Source organism: Cetorhinus maximus, unplaced genomic scaffold, assembly GCF_964194155.1.
Source record: "Cetorhinus maximus unplaced genomic scaffold, sCetMax3.hap1.1 HAP1_SCAFFOLD_1617, whole genome shotgun sequence".
NCBI classification, from domain to species: Eukaryota; Metazoa; Chordata; class Chondrichthyes; order Lamniformes; family Cetorhinidae; genus Cetorhinus; species Cetorhinus maximus.
The window spans coordinates 12,501-34,605 of NW_027597557.1; the positions used below are offsets into that span (position 1 = coordinate 12,501).

A 22,105-nucleotide genomic window follows, 5' to 3' on the forward strand; every position below is an offset into this window, starting at 1 on the left:
CTCCTTAAATGTATTCAGTGTCCCGGCATCCACTGCACTCTGAGGTAGTGAATTCCACAGATTCACCACACTTTGGGAGAAGTAATTCCTCCTCATCTCTGATTTAAATCTACCACCCCTTAGCCTAAAACTATGGCCTCTCATTCTAGAATGCCCCACAAGGGGAAACATCCGCTCCACATCTACTTTGTCGATCCCCTTTAGCATCTTATAAACCTCAATTAGATCTCCTCTCATCCTTCTAAACTCTAGCGAGTATAGGCCTAAACTGCTCAATCTCTCCTCATAAGTCAAGCCCCACATCTCTGGAATAAATCTCCTCTGAACCGCCTCCAATGCAACTACATCCTTCCTCAAGTAAGGGAACCAAAACTGTGCACAGTACCCTAGGTGCGGTCTCACCAATGCCTTGTACAGTTGCAACAACACTTCCCTATTTTTATACTCTATTCCTTTAGCAATAAATGCCAAAATTCCATTTGCCTTCCTTATTACCTGCTGTACCTGCATACTAGCTTTCAGTGTTTCATGCACGAGGACACCCAGATCCCTCTGCACTGAAGCATTCTGAAGTTTCTCTCCATTTAAATAATAAGTCGCCTTTTTATTCTTCCGACCAAAATGGATAACCTCACACTTATCCACGTTAAACTCCATCTGCCAAATCTTGGCCCATTCACCTGACCTGTCCATATCCATTTGTAAATTTCTTATTTCTTCATTGGAACTTACTTTTCCAACTATTTTGGTGTCATCTGCAAATTTAGCTATAGTACCTTCTATCCCTGAATCCAAGTCATTAATATGGATTCTAAGTAGTTGGGGCCCAAGGACCAAACCCTGTGGCACCCCATTAGTTACAGCTTGCCATCCAGAAAAAGACCCATTTATCCCGACTCTCTGCTTTCTGTTGGCTAGCCAATCCTCTTTCCAAGCTAATATATTACCCCTAACTCCATGTGATCTTATCTTGTGTATTATCTAGTGCAGCTTATCAAAGGCCTTCTGGAAGTCCAGATATACTACATCTACAGGATCCCCATTATCTACTTTGCTTGTCATATCTTCAAAGAACTCTAGCAAATTAGTCAAACACAATTTACTCTTCGTAAAACCATGCTGCCTCTGATGGATTGCATTTTGATTTTCCAAATGCCCCATTACTACTTCCTTAATAATGGATTCCAACAATTTCCCAACGTTAAACTAACTGGTCTATAGTTTCCTACTTTCTGCCTCCCACTTTTTGAATAAGGGCGTTATATTAGCATTTTTCCAATCCACTGGAACCTTTCCAGAATCCAGGGAATTTTGGAATGTTATAGCCAATGCATCCACTATCTCCGCTGCCACTTCCGTTAAGACCCTGGGATGTAGGCCATCAGGTCCTGGGGACTTGTCATCCTTTAATCCCAATAGTTTGCTCAGTACTTTTTCTCTAGTGATGGTGATTGTTCTAAGTTCCTCCTTCTCTATACCCTCTGCACTACCTGTTACTATTGGGGTGGTACTAGTGTCCTCCATCGTGAAAACGGAGGCAAAATATTGATTAAGCGTCTCTGCCATTTCTGTGTTCCCCACTATTAACTCCCTAGTCTCATCCACCAAGGGACCAACATTCACTTTAGCTACCCTCTTTCCTTTTATATACTTGTAGAAGCTTTTGATATCAGTTTTTACATTTTGCGCTAGTTTTCTTTCATAATTTACCTTTATTATTTTTTTTAGTAACCCTCTGTTGATCTTTAAAAGTTTCCCGATCTTCCAGCCTCCCACTGACCTTTGCAGTTTGGTATGTCTTTAGTTTTTGCCTCTATGTTATTTTGTAATCAAACTGCTTGTCTCTTTTCGGTAGGACTGGTTTCGCTGAGCTGCGCCGAGGTTCCCAGGCCATTCCAGCCCTCGACGGTCATGTCCGCTGAGCACCGCTACCCGCCGGGGCCCGGAGGGAGGGAGGAGAGGAACCCCGTGTCCTGGGGCCAGGCACAGCCTCAGGTGCCCCATGAGCAGCAGGTGAGGGTCCCACGATGTGGTGGGGGGGACTGGTCCAGGCTGACGTTACCCCCAGGCAGAGGCCGGGGTGACCGCAGGGCCGTTTGTCCAATTGTCCGTCGTGGGGGAGGGAGGGAGGGAGGGAGGTGAGGGCACAGACCCAGTTATTGCAGAGGGGGGGGGATGATACTGGGGCTCTGGCTGCACCTAATAAACACAACAAGGAGACGGCCATTTCACAGTTTAAAAAAAAACGCTCAGTCCTTGATTGTCTCTCTTGTTGTGATACTTAAAAAAATCTCCTCCCCCAATAATATCTGATCTGGGTTTACAATTGTCAATAAAAACCGACTTTATTAATCCCGGTTACGTGAACGGACAACCCCGGGGGAAGATTTCGGGAACGGGAGGAGGTCACTCAAGCCTCTCAAGTCTGTTCCGCCATCCCGGTCGATCCTCATCTGTATCTTAACTCCATCTGCCCGCCTTGGTCCCCCTAACCCTTAAACCTCTTGACCCAACAAAAATCCACCTACCTCAGTTTTGAAATTTTCAATTGGACGCCCCCTCCCTCCCCACCACAGCTTTTTTTAGCGGGGAGAGAGTTCCAGATTCCCGCTCCGCTGTGCTTCCTGACATTGCCCCTGAACGGCCTGGATCGAACTCGAAGGTCCTTCCGCCAAGTTCCATGTTCGGCAACCCCAACGCCCCCCACCCCCCACCAGAGGAAATGGCTTCTCTCTATCGACCCTATCGAGGGAATCGAGGGATCTGAGGATCGGGGTAACTGAGGTAGAAGATCTCGGAGCAGACTCAATGGGCTTACTGCTCCTGTTTCTTAGACTCTCCCTAAGGTGATCCCAAGTTCCTCGTGTCGGAGGTGAGGGGGTGGGAAGGGGCGCTGAGGAATTCCTGGATCAGGTTGAGTTGGAGCAGAGGCTGTAGGTTGGGCTTGAGTCGAAAGTGAGGCTGCTGGTCTGGGCAGGTCAATCTAAAAGCCCCCCACCCCCACCCGCCATCCCCCCCCACCTACTCATCCTGCACCATGAGCCGTGTCTAAAACCCTGTCTTGTTTGACAGACAAGGCCCCTGGAGAAGCCTGTGAATCGCCCCTCGAGTATCGACGCCGAGATCGACTCTCTGACCAGCATGCTGGCCGACATGGAGAATAACTCGCCATTCCATCCCCGGCCCAGACAGGTGAGAGGACAGCAGCTGCCAGCCCCAGGCTGCAGGGTCAGGGGCGGCCCGGGGTCACCAGGTCGAGGGGGGGCCCCGAGGTCACCGGGTCGAGGGGCGGCCCCGAGGTCAAGGGGGGGCCCGAGGTCACTTGGTCAAGGGGGGGCCCGGGGTCACCTGGTCGAAGGGGGCCTGGGGTCACTGGGCCAAGGGGGATCCCAGGGTCACCTGGTCAAGGGGGGGCCCGGGGTCACCTGGTCAAGGGGGGGCCTGGGGTCACCTGGTCAAGGGGGGGCCCGGGGTCACCGGGTCAAGGGGGGCCCGGGGTCACCTGGCTGAAGGGGGGGCCCGGGGTCACTGGGTCAAGGGGGGTCGAGGTCACCTAGTCGAAGGGAGCCTGGGGCTCATCAGGTCGAGGGAGAGCCCCGGGTCCACAGGGTCGAGGGGGGGCCGGGGCCACCAGGTCAAGGGGGGCCGAGGTCACCTAATCGAAGGGGGCCTGGGGGTCATCAGGTCGAGGGAGAGCCCCGGGTCCACAGGGTCGAGGGGGGGCTGGGGCCACCGGGTCGAGGGGGGGTCACGGGGGAGCCCGGGATCACCGGGTTGAGGTGGGGGGGCCGTGGGTCACCAGTTCGAGGGGGGTCACCGGGTCGAGGGGGATCCCGGGGTCACCGGGTCGAGGGGGGGACCCGGGGTCACCAGGTCGAAGGGGAGGTCCCGGGGTCACCAGGTCGGTGGGGGGGGCCCGGGGTCACCGGGTCGAGGGGGGCCTCCGGGGTCACTGGGTCAAAGGGGAGGTCCCGGGGTCACTGGGTTAAAGGGGGCCGTATGATCAATGAGACCCTTGGGTCACATGGTTGGGACAGTGGGTCACAGAATAGGATTAATGGGGGTCACAGGGGCTGCTGTGATTCCAGAGTCTCTATATTATCCTGTAATTGGAAGGTAACAATATTTCTCCAGCCTCTAGCTCTGTATTTCTTTTTTCTTTTGCAGAATTACGACAGCAGCATCTCTCCAGGAATGGCCTCCTATCATTCCCAACCAGCCAACATTCCACCCAAACAACTGCCTGCGTACAAACCCATGGCCCAGCCGTCTGTTACCATGGCGACAAAGGCACCAGGGCAGCCTGAGGCCTTCTCCACCTCCAGGCCGGTTGCCTATGGCAACGCCTCCCACCCTCCGGCCTACAGCAGTGCCGCCCATCCAGGGGCCTACAATGCCTCCCCACCTCAGCCCGCGGCCTACACCTCCGCCTCTGTTTCGAGGCCCTACCCTCAGCCCGTGGCAGCTTCCTACACCACAGCTTCGACATCCACCGGCCCCGCCTTCAATGTGCAGGTCAAAGTGGCCCAGCCGGTACCTAATTACACCCAGCCCGGTCGCCAGGCCGAGCAGGCCTACGGGCCTCCTCCGCCACGACAGGCCGGCCCGGCCTACGCCCACCAGCACTCCGAGCCGGCCTACCGGGCCCCACAGCACCGGTACCCCGAACCTTCCTACGCCTCAGTCCCTCAGGCCCCAGAGGCCGCCCAGGCCTCTCCGAACTGGTATCCGCCCGCCCACTACGCCGGAGGCCCCGCCAGCCACCCCGAGGCGCCCTACAGCCCCGAGGGCATGTACGGGAGTGCCAGGAGGCCGGAGCTCCCCTTCTACAGCGGCGGACCCAAGCCACCAGGCCAGTACCAGCCCTTTGGCACCAAGAAGAGTGGTTACAGCGAGGAACTGCCCCCTCCGCCACCACCCCCGCCCACTGCCAGCAGCCACCTCCCAAAGGTAAGACAAGGACCACTCAATGCGCAGCATCCTACATTGGTATAGCGCCTTTCAAAGCGATAGAAATGTCCCAAAGTGCTTCACAGGAGCGATTATCAAACCAAATTTGCGCCTAAGCCACATGAGGAGGTATTAAGACAGGTGACTAAAAGCTGGGTCACCGAGGCCGGTTTTTTTAAGGAGCGTCTTGGAGGAGAGAGAGAGGGGGGGAGGCGGAGAGGTTTAGGGAGGGGATTCCGGAGCTCGGGGCCCCAGGCAGCTGAAGGCCCGGCCGCCGATGGTGCAGCGACGGAAACCGAGGCGGGGGGGGTGGTGGGGGGGCGGGATGCTCAAGAGGCCGGAATCGGAGGAGGGCAGAAAGATCTCGGAGGGTTGGAGGAGATTGCAGAGGTAAGGGAGGGGATGAGGGCCGCAGAGGAATTTGAAAACGAGGATGAAAGTTTTAAAACGGAGGCATCGTTTATCACAAAGCGAGAACGGGGTGGAGGTGGAGGTGGGGGGGTAGTGATGGGTGAATAGAGTACAGGCAGCAGAGAGTTGAACGGACTGAAGTTTGTCAGGTACAAGTGTGGGAGAGAGAGAGAGAGAGACTGAAAGAATATCAGGAAGACACAGTCGGAATTCCCTGGGCACCTAATAAGAAACCATGATCTAGAAAGTCTGTTGCTGATGGGAAAGATCGATGGTAAAAGAGATCGAGGTAGACAAAGGACGATCTTTGCAAAGAGCCTCGAAAACTGGGTGAATGTACCAGTGACGATGATGATCCACACCCCCAGAGCAAGGTTAACATGGAGGTCCGTGATTGCCAACACCCTCTTAGGGGGTGGTACCTGAGGAGAGAGAGAGACCAGCGAGAGGCCACATACCTGTACGCACAGTGCGGTGAGGCAGCTGGACAATCTATGGGTGTCGCTGGGAAGGCCGGGATTTATTATTGCCCTTCCTGAGTTGCCCATCAGATGGTTGTGACTGGACGTTTTGTTGCTCGGCTAGTTAAGAGTTGACTGCGTTGGTGTGGGTCAGGGGGTCATGTCAGGCAGACCGGGTGAGGACACCAGGTGCTTCCCTGAAGGACAGGAGTGAACCAGGTGGGTTTTTTACGGGTATCTGAAGGCTTCACGGTCACTGAAAAGCTCTGTCGGACAATGAAGTCTTCGCCTTGCAGGGTAACTGGGTGGCGCGGCGGGACTGAAGGGGTTAAATTACGAGGAGGGGTGGGGTCTCACCGACGACCGGGCTTGTGTTCCCTCGAGGGTGGAAGGTTAAGGGGCGACCTGATCGAGGGGGTTTGAGACGATTAAAGGGCTGGACAGGGTCGAGGGAGAGAATCTGTTTCCTCCGATGGGTGTGGGGGGGGAAGAGTCCAGAACGAGGGGGGCAGAACCTTGGAATCGGAGCCCGGCCGTTCGGGGGGTGATGTCAGGAAGATTCACGTTTGTAACATCTCTTGTCGTTGTCCGCAGGCTCCTTACGGGCCTCCTGCAGGGGGTCAGGCACAAACCAGCAGGCCGGAGGAGGAACTCGATCGGATCACCAAGAAACTGGTCCACGACATGAACAACCCACCGTCTGAGGAGTATTTCGGTGAGTGTTTCCCCCTCCCCCCGGGGTCGGTGTGGGGAATGGGGTAGCGGCTCAGTGTGCGGAGGGGTTACCGACAAGCCAGGAGTTAGTTTAAAATCCCTCTGCGCTCCGGTCACCAGGTTGTGCTGGGCGAGGTGGATTGATATCGCTGACTGTCCTATCATAGAAACTAGGAGCAGGAGGAGGCCATTCGGCCCTTCGAGCCTGCTCTGCCATTCATTATGATCATGGCTGATCATCCAACTCAATAGCCTGCTCCCGCTTTCTCCCCATCTCCTTTGATCCCTTTCGTCCCAAGAGTTATATCTAACTCCTTCTTGAAAACATACAATGTTTTGGTCTCAACTACTTTCTGCGGTAACGAATTCCACCACTCTCTGGGTGAAGAAATTTCTCCTCATCTCAGTCCTAAATGGTCTACCCCGTATCCTCAGACTGTGACCCCTGGTTCTGGACTCCCCCACCATCGGGAACATCCTTCCTGCATCTACCCTGTCTAGTCCTATTAGAACTTTATAGGTTTCTATGAGATCCCCCCTCATTCTTCTGAACTCCAGCGACTATAATCCTGACCAACTCAATCTCTCCTCATATGTCAGTCCCGCCATCCCAGGAATCAGTCGGGTAAACCTTCGCTGCACTCCCTCTGTAGCAAGAACATCCTTCCTCAGATAAAGAGACCAAAACTGCACACAATATTCCAGGTGTGGTCTCACCAAGGCCCTGTACAATTGCAGCAAGACATCCCTGTTCCTGTACTCGAATCCTCTGGCTATGAAGGCCAACATACCATTTGCCTTCTTTACCGCCTGCTGCACCTGCATGCTTACCTTCAGCGACTGGTGTACAAGGTCACCCAGGTCTCGTTGCACATTCCCCTCTCTCAATTTATAGCCATTCAGATAATAATCTGCCTTCCTGTTTTTGCTACCAAAATGGATAACCTCACATTTATCCACATTATACTGCATCTGCCATGCATTTGCCCGCTCACTCAGCTTGTCCAAATCACACTGAAGCATCTCTGCATCCTCCTCACAGCTCACCCTCCCACCCAGCTTTGTGTCATCTGCAAATTTGGAAATATTACATTTAGTTCCCTCATCTAAATCATTAATATATATTGTGAATAACTGGGGTCCCAGCACCGATCCCTGTGGTACCCCACTAGTCACTGCCTGCCATTCGGAAAAAGACCCCTTTATTCCTACTCTTTGTTTCCTGTCTGCCAACCAGTTTTCTATCCATCGCAATACACTGCCCCCAATCCCATGCACTTTAGTTTTACACGCCAATCTCTTATGTGGGACTTTGTCGAAAGCCTTCTGAAAGTCCAAATAAACCACATCCACTGGCTCCCCCTCATCAACTCTACTAGTTACATCCTCGAAAAATTCCAGTAGATTTGTCAAGCATGATTTCCCTTTCATAAATCCATGCTGACCCTGTCCGATTCTGCCACTGTTTTCTAAGTGCTCAGCTATTAAATCTTTTATAATGGAGTCTAGAATTTTCCCCACTACCGACGTCAGGCTGACTGGTCTCTAATTCCCTGTTTTCTCTCTAAATCCCTTTTTAAATAGTGGGGTTACATTAGCTACTCTCCAATCTATAGGAACTGTTCCAGAGTCTATAGAATCTCGGAAGATGACCACCGATGCATCCACTATTTCTAGGGCCACTTCCTTAAGTACTCTGGGATGTAGATTATCAGGCCCTGGGGATTTATCGACCTTCAATCCCATCAATTTCTCCAACACCATTTCCCTACTAATACTGATTTATTTCAGTTCCTCCCTCTCACTAAACCCTGTGTTCCCCAACATTTCTGGTATGTTATTTGTGTCTTCCTTTGTGAAGACAGAACCAAAGTCTGTATTTAGTTGGTCAGCCATTTCTTTGTTCCCCATTATAAATTCCCCTGTTTCCGTCTGTGAGGGACCTACATTTGTCTTCACCAATCTTTTTCTCTTCACATACCAATGGAAACTTTTACAGTCAGTTTTTATGTTCCCCGCAAGTTTACTCTTGTACTCGATTTTTCCCCTTCTTAATCAATCCCTCGGTTCTCTTTTGCTGAATTCTAAACTGCTCCCAATCCTCAGGTCTGTTGTTTTTTTCTGGCCAATTTGTATGCCTCTTCCTTGCATCTAATACTAATTATTCTAATTTCCCTTGTAAGCCATGGTTTGGCCACCTTTCCTGTTTTACTTCTGCGCCAGGGCATTCGGGTTTGATAGAGAGTAAACGAGGAGAAGCTGTTTCCTTAGGCAGGAGGGTCGGTAGCCAGAGAGAGAGACACACAGATTGAAGAGAATCGGCAAAAGGACCAGAGGGGGAGATGAGGAGAAGGTGTTTTTTTTAACGCAGTGAGTTGTTGTGATCTGGAAGGCGCTGCCTGAAAGGGCAGCGGAAGCAGATTCAATAGGAACTTTCCAAAGGGGGGAAATGGATAAACACCCGAAGGGGAAAAGTTTGAAGGGCTGTGGGGAAAGAGCAGTGAGTGAGGGGGGCTGCTGTGCGACTAACTCTTTTAAAGAGCCAGCACGTGCACGATGGGCCAAATGGCCTCCTTCTGTGCTAGAAGATTCTTGTGTGTCTGTCGCTGGAGGTCAAAGCTTGGAGCTGCCTGGTTCACGACCCTGGGCCAGTGTTTAATCACCGAGATTTCACAGTGGTCAGGGAGGGAGCGGGGGTGAAGGGTCAGATACTTGCACCACCGCCCCCCCCCCCCCCCAACCCCATCCCACCCCCCACTGCCACCCTGGGTCAAAGGTAAGGAGGAGTTATAAACGCCAGCCCATTAATTATTGGGGGGCCACCAGCCGGGTTACGGGAGTCTCTTGTTGTTGTCGCTGGGGGTTCTGAGCCTTGCTTACGTTTCTCGTTGCCAGGCCGCTGCTCTCGGTGCGGTGAGAACGTGGTGGGAGACGGAACGGGCTGCGTGGCCATGGACCAGGTCTTTCACGTTGAGTGTTTCACCTGCATGACCTGCCACTGCCGACTGAGGGGCCAACCTTTCTACGCCATCGACAAGAAATCGTACTGCGAGTCCTGTTACATCGTAAGTAGCACGCAGCTGGTTACGACGCCGGAGCATGTGGCCGGCTGCAGAGCAGGTAGAGCCAGCGGCCTTTTAAGATGCACGTTGCACGGCCGGATACAAAGCTTGTAGTGTGTAGCTGGCTACGATGCACATAGGAGCGGCCACCTACGATGCATGTGGCCATTTACAGTGCACGTGGCAAGTTACGATGCACGTGGCACACGGCCAGTTACGATGAACGTAGCATGGGGTCCTACGTCGCACACAACGTGGCCAGTTACGATGCACATAGCACACAGGCTGTTACGATGCATGTGGTACGCGGGTGGTTACGATGCATGTGGTACGCGGGTGGTTACGATGCACGTGGTACGCGGGTGGTTACGATGCACGTGGTACGCGGGTGGTTACGATGCACGTGGTACGCGGGTGGTTACGATGTACGCGGGTGGTTACGATGCACGTGGTATGCGGGTGGTTACGATGCATACCTGTGCCTCAGTGAGTGGCCTGCCCAGCTGTTTTCTATCACTTGTCAGTCTGTCTCAATGGTAGCTTGCGGAGAGAGAGGGAGAGAGAGAGGGAGTGTACTTGCTGGGTTAATAATTCGTTGATCCAGCGCTACATTCAGGAAGCCTCAGGCATCTCTGAGCAAACCGTGTGTCATCTGTGTTCCTGAAGCACAGGGGCTGATAACACACTCCTCAGTGCAAACGCTGGCCAATGCTGCCCTCCAAAGGCCGCTACTGTTACTGCAACAATGTGCCCAGCTCAGCAGCACAGCTGGAAGGTGAGGCGACTGCTCGGTCTCAGTCGGAGCATTTGCGTCTTTCCTGAGCCCTGAAGTTGATGCTCTAAATGAGAAAGAGGGAGAGAGGAAAGAGAAACTTATCACCATCCCCCCAGACCCATCGGGATATCGTGACATGGAGAACATGCTGACAGAAACTGATGATTCGGTCATTCTCACACAGCTGTTTGTGGGAGCTTGCTGTGCGCAAATTGGTTGCCTACAGTACAACAGGTACCTCATCTCAAGATGGTGAAAGGTGCTATAGAAAGCCCAGTTTGTTCTTGTTGATATGGTGCTCGATTATCTACTCTCTCAGTGCCGCACTGGAGCACTGGCCTGGATTATGTCTCAGAGCTGAGGCCTTCTAGCTACAGACTGCAAAGCTTTCTAGCTGCCTCGACCTGAGAATTGTTATCCTGATTGTTTTATCCTGTCTCCCGTACAGAACACCCTGGAGCAATGTTCGGTCTGCTCCAAGCCCATCATGGACAGGATCCTGAGAGCCATGGGCAGAGCCTATCACCCACAGTGCTTCACCTGCGTTGTCTGTCACCGGTGCCTGGATGGGATCCCCTTCACTGTGGACGCTACCAGCCAGATACACTGCATCGAGGACTTCCACATGTAAGTGCATCGTGTTAGATACAGAGTAAAGCTCCCTCTACACTGTCCCCATCAAACACTCCCAGGACAGGTACAGCACGGGGTTAGATACAGAGTAAAGCTCCCTCTACACTGTCCCCATCAAACACTCCCAGGACAGGTACAGCACGGGGTTAGATACAGAGTAAAGCTCCCTCTACACTGTCCCCATCAAACACTCCCAGGACAGGTACAGCACGGGGTTAGATACAGAGTAAAGCTCCCTCTACACTGTCCCCATCAAACACTCCCAGGACAGGTACAGCACGGGGTTAGATACAGAGTAAAGCTCCCTCTACACTGTCCCCATCAAACACTCCCAGGACAGGTACAGCACGGGGTTAGATACAGAGTAAAGCTCCCTCTACACTGTCCCCATCAAACACTCCCAGGACAGGTACAGCACGGGGTTAGATACAGAGTAAAGCTCCCTCTACACTGTCCCCATCAAACACTCCCAGGACAGGTACAGCACGGGGTTAGATACAGAGTAAAGCTCCCTCTACACTGTCCCCATCAAACACGCCCAGGGCAGGTACAGCACGGGGTTAGATACAGAGTAAAGCTCCCTCTACACTGTCCCCATCAAACATTCCCAGGACAGGTACAGCACAGGGGTTAGAGTGAATATTGCTGGAATTAGATCATTCTGATCTGCTTAAAGTTTTTTGGGATCCAACAGCACAGGAGACCATTCGGCCCATCGTGCCTGTGCTGGCTCTTTGATAGAACTATCCAATTCACCCCACTCCCTTCCCCCCCAACCCCCTGCCCTTTCCCCCATAGCCCTGCACATTTTCCCCTTCAGCTATTTATCCAATTCCCCTTTGGAAAGTTCCTATTGAATCTGCTTCCGCCGCCCTTTCAGGCAGCGCCTTCCAGATCACAACAACTCGCTGTGTAAAAAAAACCTTCTCCTCATCTCCCCCTCTGGTCCTTTTCCCGATTCTCTTCAATCTGTGTCCCTCTGGTTACCGACCCTCCTGCTTTTACTCTGCCAAAACCCCCACATGGTTTTGACCACCATCTGTTGCCCATCCTTAATTGCCCCTTGAGAAGGTGGTGGTGAGCTGCTGCCTTCTTGAGCCGCTGCAGTCCCTGTGGTGTAGGTACACCCACCGTGCTGTTAGGGAGGGAGTTCCAGGATTTTGACCCAGCGACAGTGAAGGAACGGCCGATATATTTCCAAGTCAGGATGGTGAGGGGCTCGGAGGGGAACTTCCAGGTGGTGGTGTCCCCATGTGTCTGCTGCCCTCGTCCTTCTAGATGGTAGCGGTCGTGGGTTTGGATGGATTGACGGGTCTTCGTTTTGACCTGCTCCGTGAGTGGGACCGATGTTTTTCCGACACCCCTTTACCACTGCAGCTATGCGGTTTTGTAATTTTATCTCGAACAGGAAGTTTGCTCCGCGCTGTTCTGTCTGTGCGAAGCCCATCATGCCCGAGGCCGGTCAGGAGGAGACTGTGAGGATTGTCGCTTTGGATCGCAGCTTTCACGTGAACTGTTACAAGTGCGAGGTAAGAACTCACTGCGATTCTCGAGCTGCACAGACTGGGCTTGTACCTCCTTGAGCGTCGGGGACCAATGGGTGACCTGATCAACCTAGGGCTGGAACATAGGAGCAGGAGTAGGCCATTCGGCCCATTGAGCCTCCTCCGCCATTCAATTCGATCGTGGCCGATCACTACCTCAATGCCAGTTTCCCAACCTATCTCCAAATCCCCTGATGTCATTAGTCTCCAGAAACCTATATTCCTGTCTTGAAACATGCTCAATGATTGAGCTTCCACAGCCCTCTGGGGTAGAGAATTCCAAAGACTCACCCACCCTCTAGGTGAAGAAACTCCTCAACCACCATCTTAAATGGCCTCTTTAGCCTGAGATTATATCCCCTGGCTCTAGACTCACCAGCCAGGGGAAATGTCTTATCTACATCCACCCCGTCACGTCCTATAAGAATTCTGTAAGTTTCAATGAGGTCACACCTCGTTCTTTGAAACTCTAGGGAGTGCCTCCTCAACCTCTCCTCATAAGACAATCCCACCATCACAGGACTTAACCTGGTGGACCTCCTTTGCACTCAATCTGTAGCAAGTACAACCCTTAGATAAGGGGACCAAAGCTGTACACGATACTCCTTGCAAGAGATCACCAAGACTCTAAATAACTGCAGCAAGACATCCTTATTCCTGTACTCAAATCCCCTCACGATGGTGGCTAGCATACCATTTGCCTTCCTAACTGCTTGCTGCACCTGCGTGCTAACTTTTAGTGACTCATGAACAAGGACACCCAGGTAACTTTGGACATCATCACTCCCAACCTCTCACCATATAAGAAATATTCTGTCTTTCTGTTTTTTCTACCAAAGTGAATAAGTTCACATTATATTCCATCTGCCATACTCTAGCCCATTCACTTAGCCTGTCCAAATCCTCTGAAAATTCCTTGCATCCTCCTCACAACTTACCTTCCCACCCAGTTTGGCGTCATCAGCAAATCTGGAAATATTACCAATTGATCCCCACATCCAAATCATTTATATAGATTGTGAACAGCTGTGGACTTGGTACTGATCCTTGCAAGTACCCCGATAGTGACAGCCTGCCCTCCTGAGAATGATCCGTTTATTCCTACTCTCTGCTTTCTGCCTGTTAGCCAATTCTCAATCCGTACCAGTATATTACCCCCAATCCCGTATACTCTACTAATCCCCTGTGTGCGACCTTATCAAAACCCTCCTGAAAATCCAAATACACCACATCTACCGGTTCTCCTTTATCAAAGCTACGTGTAACATCCTCAAAAAAAAACTCCAGCGATTGGTCAAACATGATTTTCCCTTTCATAAACCCATGCTGACTCTGCCCAATGTTACCATTCTTTTCCAAAGGTCCAGTTATCACATCCTTTATAATAGGTTCTAACTGATGTCAAACTACGTCTGAGTTCTCCTTTCTCCTTCTTCATCCCTCCTTAATTAGCGGGGTTACATTTGCTACTTTCCAGTCTGCAGGAGCCTCTCCAGAATCGATAGAAGTTTGGAAGATTAACCACCAATCCATCCACTATCTCTCTAGCCACCTCCTTCAACCCTCTGGGATGACGCTCATCTGGTCCAGGGGATTTATCAGCCTTCAATCCAGTTAACTTTTCGAGTACTGCCTCTTGACTAACACTCATTCCTTTCATTTCCTCAGTTTCACAAGTCCCTTGGCCGCCCAGTATTTCTGGGAGATTTTCTGTGTCCCCTTCCGTGAAGACAAACACAAAGTAATTGTTTCGTTTCTCCGCCATTTCCCTGTTCTCCCCTATAAATTCTCCAGTCCCCGCCCGCCTGTAGTGGGCCCATATTCGACCTTGCTAATCTTATCCGTTTCACATACCAAAAGGAGCTTTTACCTTCTGCCTTTTGTGTTCCTCGCTAGTTTGCGTTCATATTCTCCTTTTCCCTTCATCAGTTTCTTGGTCCTCCTTTGCTGGGTTCTAAGTGGCTCCTAATCCTCGGGTTTACCACTTTTTCTGGCAGCCTTATAAGCCCCGCTCCCTTTGACCTGATGCAATCTTTAATGTCTTTCGTTAACCCCGGCTGATTTATCTTTTCCCTTAGAGGGACGTAGACCTGTTGTGGACCGTGTGGTGTTTCTTTAAACACCAGTGCTTGCAAAATGATTAAAGGATTTGACGGGGTCGATTTGAGAGAAACTATTTCCTCTGTTGCCGGGTGTGGAGGGCCGGGTGTGGAGGGCGGGGGTGGGGTTGGTTGGGGGTGATGGGGGGGGTGCGGATCCAGAACAAGGGCAGAACCTTAAAATTGGAGCCAGGCCGTTCAGGGGTGATGTCAGGAAGCACTTCTTCACCCAAAGGGGAGGGGGAACCTGGAACTCTCTCCCCACCAACACCCCACCCCACCCCCCCACACTGAGGCTGGGGAGGTTGGGGGTGGGGGGGGCTCAATTGGAAATTTCAAAACTGAGGTGGATAAGATTTTTGTTGGGTGAGGGGATTAAGGGGTTACGGTGCCAAGGTGGTTGGGCGGAGGGAAGATACAGATTAGCCGTGAGATATCAGATTGGCAGAACAGGCTCGATGGGCACAAGGGCCTCCTCCTGTTCCTCCCTCAGTCCCACCCCACCCCCACCCCTGCCCTTCAGGGATTTCCGTGCCCCTCTCCCAGATGTTCCCGGGATCACCCTGCTTGAGCCGGGCTGGGTTTGGGGTAGAGTTGGCGACGGGCTGTTGAACCAGGTGGGGCATCGCTGTGATCCCGTTGCGTCCACTCGCCAGCCTGTGAGCCTGGGCGGTGATCTCTGGCTCGAGCCTCGACTGATTTCACAGCCCCCTCCCCACCCCCACGCCCTCCGCTGACCCTGAGCTGACTCATCCCAGCTGAGGTGAGAATGGAGATTAAACCGCGGGGCACCAAGTTGGCACAGGGTTCAGTTTATTTAGCCAACTGAGGGCGAGGGGAGTGCGAGGATCAGTCCACCTGTAGAGGGGTCGTTTCCTTTTGACTGCGAGCCGTGTGGGTGCCGTACTCGACTTTTGGGTCAGAAGGTTCTGGGTTCAAATCCCACTCCAGAGACTCCCAGTGCAGCACTAAGGGAGTGCCGCACTGTCAGAGGGTCAGTACTGAGGGAGTGCCGCACTGTCGGAGGGTCAGTACTGAGGGAGTGCCGCACTGTCGGAGGGTCAGTACTGAGGGAGTGCCGCACTGTCGGAGGGTCAGTACTGAGGGAGTGCCGCACTGTCGGAGGGTCAGTACTGAGGGAGTGCCGCACTGTCGGAGGGTCAGTACTGAGGGAGCGCCGCACTGTCGGAGGGTCAGTACTGAGGGAGTGCCGTACTGTCAGAGGGTCAGTACTGAGGGAGTGCTGCACTGTAGGAGGGTCAGTACTGAGGGAGTGCCGCACTGTCAGAGGGTCAGTACTGAGGGAGTGCTGCACTGTCGGAGGGTCAGTACTGAGGGAGTGCTGCACTGTCGGAGGGTCAGTACTGAGGGAGTGCTGCACTGTCAGAGGGTCAGTACTGAGGGAGTGCTGCACTGTCGGAGGGTCAGTACTGAGGGAGTGCTGCACTGTCGGAGGGTCAGTACTGAGGGAGTGCTGCACTGTCGGAGGGTCAGTACTGAGGGAGTGCTGCACTGTCAGAGGTGCCATCTTTCAAATGAGACATTGAACCGAGGCCCTTTGGATTGATGTGTTACTAATCCCTCAGCCACTACGTGTCGAACAGGGGAGTTCTCCCCAGTGTTCGAGGCTGACCTTTACCCCCTCAACCCACATCAGGAACAGAAAGTACACATCGCTATCACATGGCTGGTTGTGGGATCTTGCTGTGCGCCAATCCTCTGCCTTGTTTCTTAGATTTACAAGAGCGATTACTTCCGAGTGACTTCATTGGCTGGGCTGGTGGTTTGGGACGTTGTGAGGAAGTGATAGGAATGCGGGTTCTGTCTTTAAAATGTCCGTGAGCTGTTTTCTCCTTCCACTCACTCTGTGCCCCTTTTGACCTCCGCAGGACTGTGGATTCGTCCTGTCGTCGGAGGGGGAGGGGTGCGGCTGCTACCCATTGGACGGCCACATCCTGTGTAAGAACTGCAGCTCGCGAAGAATTCAGGACCTCTCGGCAAAGATCACCACCGACTGCTAACGCCCTCCTCTCTCTGCAGCTGGGGCCCAGAATCCCATACCGAGAGAGTGAGAGAGAGAGAGACACACACAGGGGGAGGGGGAGAGAGAGAGAGAGACAGGGGGAGGGGGAGACAGGGGGGAGAGAGAGAGAGAGACAGGGGGTGGGGGGGAGAGAGAGAGGGTGGGGAGAGAGAGGGGGGGTGGAGAGAGAGAGACAGGGGGAGGGGGAAGAGAGAGAGAGCGACAGGGGGAGGTGGGGGAGAGAGAGAGAGAGGGGAGAGAGAGAGAGAGACGGGGGGAGGTGGGGAGAGAGAGAGAGACAGGGAGGGAGAGAGACAGGGGGTGGGGGGGAGAGAGAGAGACGGGGAGAGGGGGAGAGAGAGAGAGAGACGGGGGAGAGGGGAGAGGGAGAGAGGGGGGAGAGAGAGAGAGACAGGGGGAGGGGGGGAGAGAGAGAGAGACGGGAGGGGAAGGGGGGAGAGAGAGAGAGACGGGGAGGGGGGAGAGAGCGAGAGACAGGGGGAGGGAGAGAGAGGGGGGGAGAGAGAGAGAGGGGAGAGAGAGTGGGGGGGAGAGAGAGACAGGGGGAGGGGAAGAGGGGGAGGGGGAGAGAGAGAGAGAGGGAGAGAGACAGGGGAGGGGGAGAGAGAGAGGGGGGGAGAGAGAGAGAGACGGGAGGGGGAGAGAGAGAAGGAGAGAGACGGGGAGAGGGAGAGTGAGAGAGGGAGAGAGAGAGACAGGCGGAGGGGGAGTGAGAGAGAGAGAGAGGGAGAGAGAGACGGGGAGGGGGAGAGTGAGAGAGGGAGGGAGAGAGAGAGGGAGGGTGGGGAGAGAGAGAGACAGGGGAGGGGGAGAGTGAGAGAAAAACGAGAGGGAAAGAGAGACAAAGACAGGGAGAGAGAGAGACAGACAGACAGAGAGAGACAAAGGGCAGACTGAGAGACAGACAGACAGACAGACCGAGTGGGGACCTGATTGCAGGAGGATGTGGCACCATGTGTGCTCTTACCGGAGGCATCACGTGTGAATGAGACATGTTGCACTCCACACAGTGTCCTGGCACAGTGCTGAGTGCTGTTCACTGTTAATGCTCATAGGGTTCAGGCTCAGCCTGTGCAAAAAAAAACCTCAACACTTTTCATTTTAAAATAAACTAAAGTTACACAGAGATTAAACATAACACACGACATGGTGCCAAGTTATTACCTTAACCCAGCCCCCACTTTCTTCTCCTCACCTCTCTCTCTCTCTCTCCTTCAATTTAATCTGCATGGGATATGAGTGTCTGAGTGTGTGGGGGAGCAGGTTGGACACTCGTTCCATCACCTCACTCCTTGGCATCGAGACACTGGAGGATGTTGAGCCATTGTGGAGAGGGCACCAGCGATGGCGATGTTACTGAAAATCTTCAGTGTCGGGGATATTGAGCACTGTTAATCAGAACCCTTCCCAAAGTGAAACTCCCAAACCATTCATTATCCGCATCCCCCCACTCCTCCACAACCCACCCCCTGAGGAGTGTAAGTCAGGGATGTGGGTCTAAGGGGGCATGTTATCAGGGAAGGGTTTCTGAATTCCTATCATTGTATCTCTGAATCCTGTTACAAGGCTGTGTGGCACCAGAATTGCCTAATAAAGCTACATGAATTGCATTATTCCTGTCCTGTCTTATTCAATCGCAGAAACGATGGGGGCCAGCCGGAGAAATCCAACTGCTGGTTTCTTTCAGTCCTGTGGGTGTTCCCGTTGCCAGTTTCCAAGGTTCAGGGAGCTGCTGATGGCACCTGTCAGCCTACAGTGCAGGAAACAGACTGAGTGGTGAGGCAGTACCTGTGAGTCTCTGTACTCACAGGAGGTAACTCGGTGCCTGCTGGTGTGGGCTATTGTCATGGGGAATGTGTGTGTCTGTATGAGTGTGAGAGATTGTGTGTGTCTGTGAGAGTGTGTGTTTGTATGTGAGTGTGAGTGTGTGTGTGTCTGAATGTGAGAGTGTGTCTGAATGTGAGAGAGTGTGTCTGTATGAGTGTGTGAGAGTGTGTGTGAGTGTGTGTGTGTGTCTGTATGAGTGTGAGAGAGAGTGTGTGTCTGTATGAGTGTGAGAGAGTGTGTGTCTGTATGAGTGAGAGAGAGAGTGTGAGAGAGTGTGTCTGAATGTGAGAGAGTGTGTCTATGAGTGTGAGAGAGTGTGTATGTGTCTGAATGTGTGTCTGTATGTGTGAGTGTGTCTCAGTGTGTGTGTGAGAGAGACAGTCTGTGTGTATGAGTGAGTGTGTCTTTGTGTGTGTCTGAGCATGTGAGAGTGTATGAATGTGTGTATGAGTGTAATAGAGTCTGTACCTATGCAAGTGTGAGAGAGGGAGAGTCTGTGTGTCTGTATGAGTGAGAGTGTGTCTTTGTGTTGTGTGAGGGTCTATGTACCTATGTAAGTGTGAGAGTGTGTTTGTATGAGTGTCTTTGTGTGTGTGTCTGTCTCTCGCACACACACTCATACAGTCTGTATGAGTGAGAGTGTGTCTTTGTGTGTGTGTCTGTATGAGTGTGTGTGCGAGAGAGACAGTCTGTATGAGTGAGAGTGTGTCTTTGTGTGTGTGTGTGTGAGAGAGACAGTCTGTATGAGCGAGAGTGTGTCTTTGTGTGTGTGTGTGTGTGTGTGCGAGAGAGAGACAGTCTGTATGAGTGAGAGTGTGTCTTTGTGTGTGTGTCTGTATGAGTGTGTGCGAGAGAGACAGTCTGTATGAGTGAGAGTGTGTCTTTGTGTGTGTGTGTGTGTGTGTGTGCGAGAGAGACAGTCTGTATGAGTGAGAGTGTGTCTTTGTGTGTGTGTGTGTGAGGGTCTATGTACCTATGTAAGTGTGAAAGTGAGTGTGTGTGTGCGAGAGAGTCTGTGTGTGTGTGTCTTTGTGTGTGTGTCTGTATGAGTGTGTGTGCGAGAGAGACAGTCTGTATGAGTGAGAGTGTGTGTGTGTGTGTGTGTGTGTGTGAGGGTCTATGTACCTATGTAAGTGTGAGAGTGTGTTTGTGTCTTTGTGTGTGTGTCTGTATGAGTGTGTGTGCGAGAGAGTCTGTATGAGTGAGAGTGTGTCTTTGTGTGTGTGTGTGTGTGAGGGTCTATGTATTTGTCCTGCCCAACCCGCTGCCCAGCTTTATACTGGTGAAGGGTGACAGTCTCATTGTGTCCAGTGGAGCCGTGCCCCCACTGTACAGTGCCCAGTCTGCACTGGGGCTTGTGACTGGGGTTGGAGCTCCCACTCTTACACAAGAAATAGGAGCAGGAGTCGACCACTCAGCCCATCGAGCCTGCTCTGCCATTCGATATGATCATGGCTGATCTTGGGCTTCAACTCCGCTTTCCCGCCCGCTCCCCATATCCCTTAATTCCCCGAGAGCTAAAAATCTGTCTATCCCAGTATTAAACGTATAGAACGATGGAGCATCCACAACCCTCTGGGGTAGAGAATTCCAAAGATTCACAACCCTTCGAGTGAAGTGATTTCTCATCTCGGTCCGAAATGATCAACCCCTCATCCCGAGACTGTGCCCCCGTGTTTTAGATTCTCCGACCAGCGGAAACAATCTCTTCGCGTCCACCCTGTCAAACCCCTTTAGCATCTTGTAGGTTTCAGTGAGGTCACCTCTCATTCTTAAACTCCAGACAATGTAGGATTTCCGTCCTCCTTCCTGTGTTATAGGTTTCCAGCGGCTGTGTCTCTCTCTCTAGTGATGATGGGTGCTGTATATCCTGAGTCCCCCACCAGACTGAGCTGTACCACCCCACTCCCTCCCCCTTCTCCCAAGGGGATGTTTCGTTCACCAGGCGGGAGCTGTGTCCACACCTCCCCACCACCCCCTCAGGGGAGAGCTATGTCCCCAGGCGGAGCTCTGTCCCCACTGTGTGGGCATCCATGTGGAGCTGGACAGCAGATTCCCGGAGGAAGACCCCCGTCCGTAAACCCAGAGCATTTCGGTCTGCAGTAACCTGGTTATAATTCGGGCATAAAGCTCCCTCCCTGGTAAAGGTGTGGTCTGTTTGCAGGCACTACAATTAGTCCCTGCTGCTGAATGACCCCACCCCCCGCTCCAGCCCTGGGAAGAAAACACCTAGGCAAGTATCGTGGTGGTGGGGGAGGGGCGCCAGGATGGACGGCGATGCCCTTCCCAGTCGAATAGCTCGCCAGCGCCCTGAGGAACGGGTCAGCTGCAGAGGCTGAGTGAATCCCGGCGGCTTGAGGCGAGATGTGACGTGCGAGGGTGGTGTGTCTCTCCCAGGGCGGATCACCTGGTCGCTAATCTCATTACTGCTTGTGTGATGTTGCCGGGCTGTGTGTAAAACCGGATGCCCCATTTCCTACATCGCACAAGGGACTCCACTCTGTTTATTTTTCAAAAATAGGGTCCCGCTTTGGCCGAGAGGTCACAAAAGACGTCGGTTTATATCATTTCTCGAGTTTGGGTGACCAGCGAGAGCAGAAAATTAAAAGGCTGTTTCACACAGAACACATTTCTTATCCACAGGCACCTTCCAAATGATTTTGAGGATCCCTGTGGTTTGCATTTTCTGAACATGAAACGAAAAGTTAATTTTCTTTAAAAATTCGGAAAATGTCACTGCCTGAGGGCGAACGTTAGAATTAAAGGAAAACTAAAAAAGATTGAAAATGAGCACCCAAGGGTATTGCTTAACTCCACTTGTGGGGCAGGTAAGGTGGATTTGAAATTAGCCTGGAATGTTTCTGAGGGTTCTGCTCTTAATGCTAGTGAACAGCCTCTGCTGATATTTGTATATTTTCCCACTTTAGCTGATTCCCCGGTCGCTTCAGTCCCTCTTCAGCGAGCACAACGCTCAAACCACTGCAGGGAATGAGTGCTGAGGAGCTGATGAATTCCCGTCAATCCAGTGATTGAAGAGTTTTAGAGGGAGTGTTCCTGCTCCTGTCACTGTCCAGTGAGCCCTGGGTCAGGGAGGGTTCCTGCTCCCGGTCACTGTCCAGTGAGCCCTGGTTTAGGGAGGGTTCCTGCTCCCGGTCACTGTCCAGTGAGTCCTGGGTCAGGGAGGGTTCCTGCTCCCGGTCACTGTCCAGTGAGTCCTGGGTTAGGGAGGGTTCCTGCTCCCGGTCACTGTCCAGTGTGCCCTGGGTTAGGGAGGGTTCCTGCTCCCGGTCACTGTCCAGTGTGCCCTGGGTCAGGGAGGGTTCCTGCTCCCGGTCACTGTCCAGTGAGTCCTGGGTCAGGGAGGGTTCCTGCTCCTGTCACTGTCCAGTGAGCCCTGGGTCAGGGAGGGTTCCTGCTCCCGGTCACTGTCCAGTGAGTCCTGGGTTAGGGAGGGTTCCTGCTCCCGGTCACTGTCCAGTGAGTCCTGGGTCAGGGAGGGTTCCTGCTCCCGGTCACTGTCCAGTGAGTCCTGGGTCAGGGAGGGTTCCTGCTCCCGGTCACTGTCCAGTGAGCCCTGGGTTAGGG

At 52.7% G+C, this 22,105-nt stretch overlaps 1 protein-coding gene across 2 annotated transcripts; it reads left to right on the forward strand.

The window, feature by feature from the left end:
• Window positions 1-1,855: 1,855 nt before the first annotated feature.
• On the forward strand, window positions 1,856-16,759 carry LOC144676454 (thyroid receptor-interacting protein 6-like). Of its 2 annotated transcripts, XM_078536868.1 has the most exons (8): window positions 1,856-2,013; window positions 3,073-3,192; window positions 4,168-4,950; window positions 6,417-6,537; window positions 9,432-9,601; window positions 10,822-11,000; window positions 12,415-12,535; window positions 16,539-16,759. In XM_078536868.1, exons 1-8 carry the CDS (start codon window positions 1,912-1,914, stop codon window positions 16,668-16,670), a joined length of 1,728 nt encoding a protein of 575 aa, XP_078392994.1. In that variant the 5' UTR covers window positions 1,856-1,911; the 3' UTR covers window positions 16,671-16,759. The 2 variants fall into 2 exon arrangements, with proteins under 2 accessions (XP_078392994.1, XP_078392995.1); XM_078536869.1 differs by lacking the exon at window positions 3,073-3,192.
• The last annotated feature ends 5,346 nt before the right edge of the window (window positions 16,760-22,105 follow it).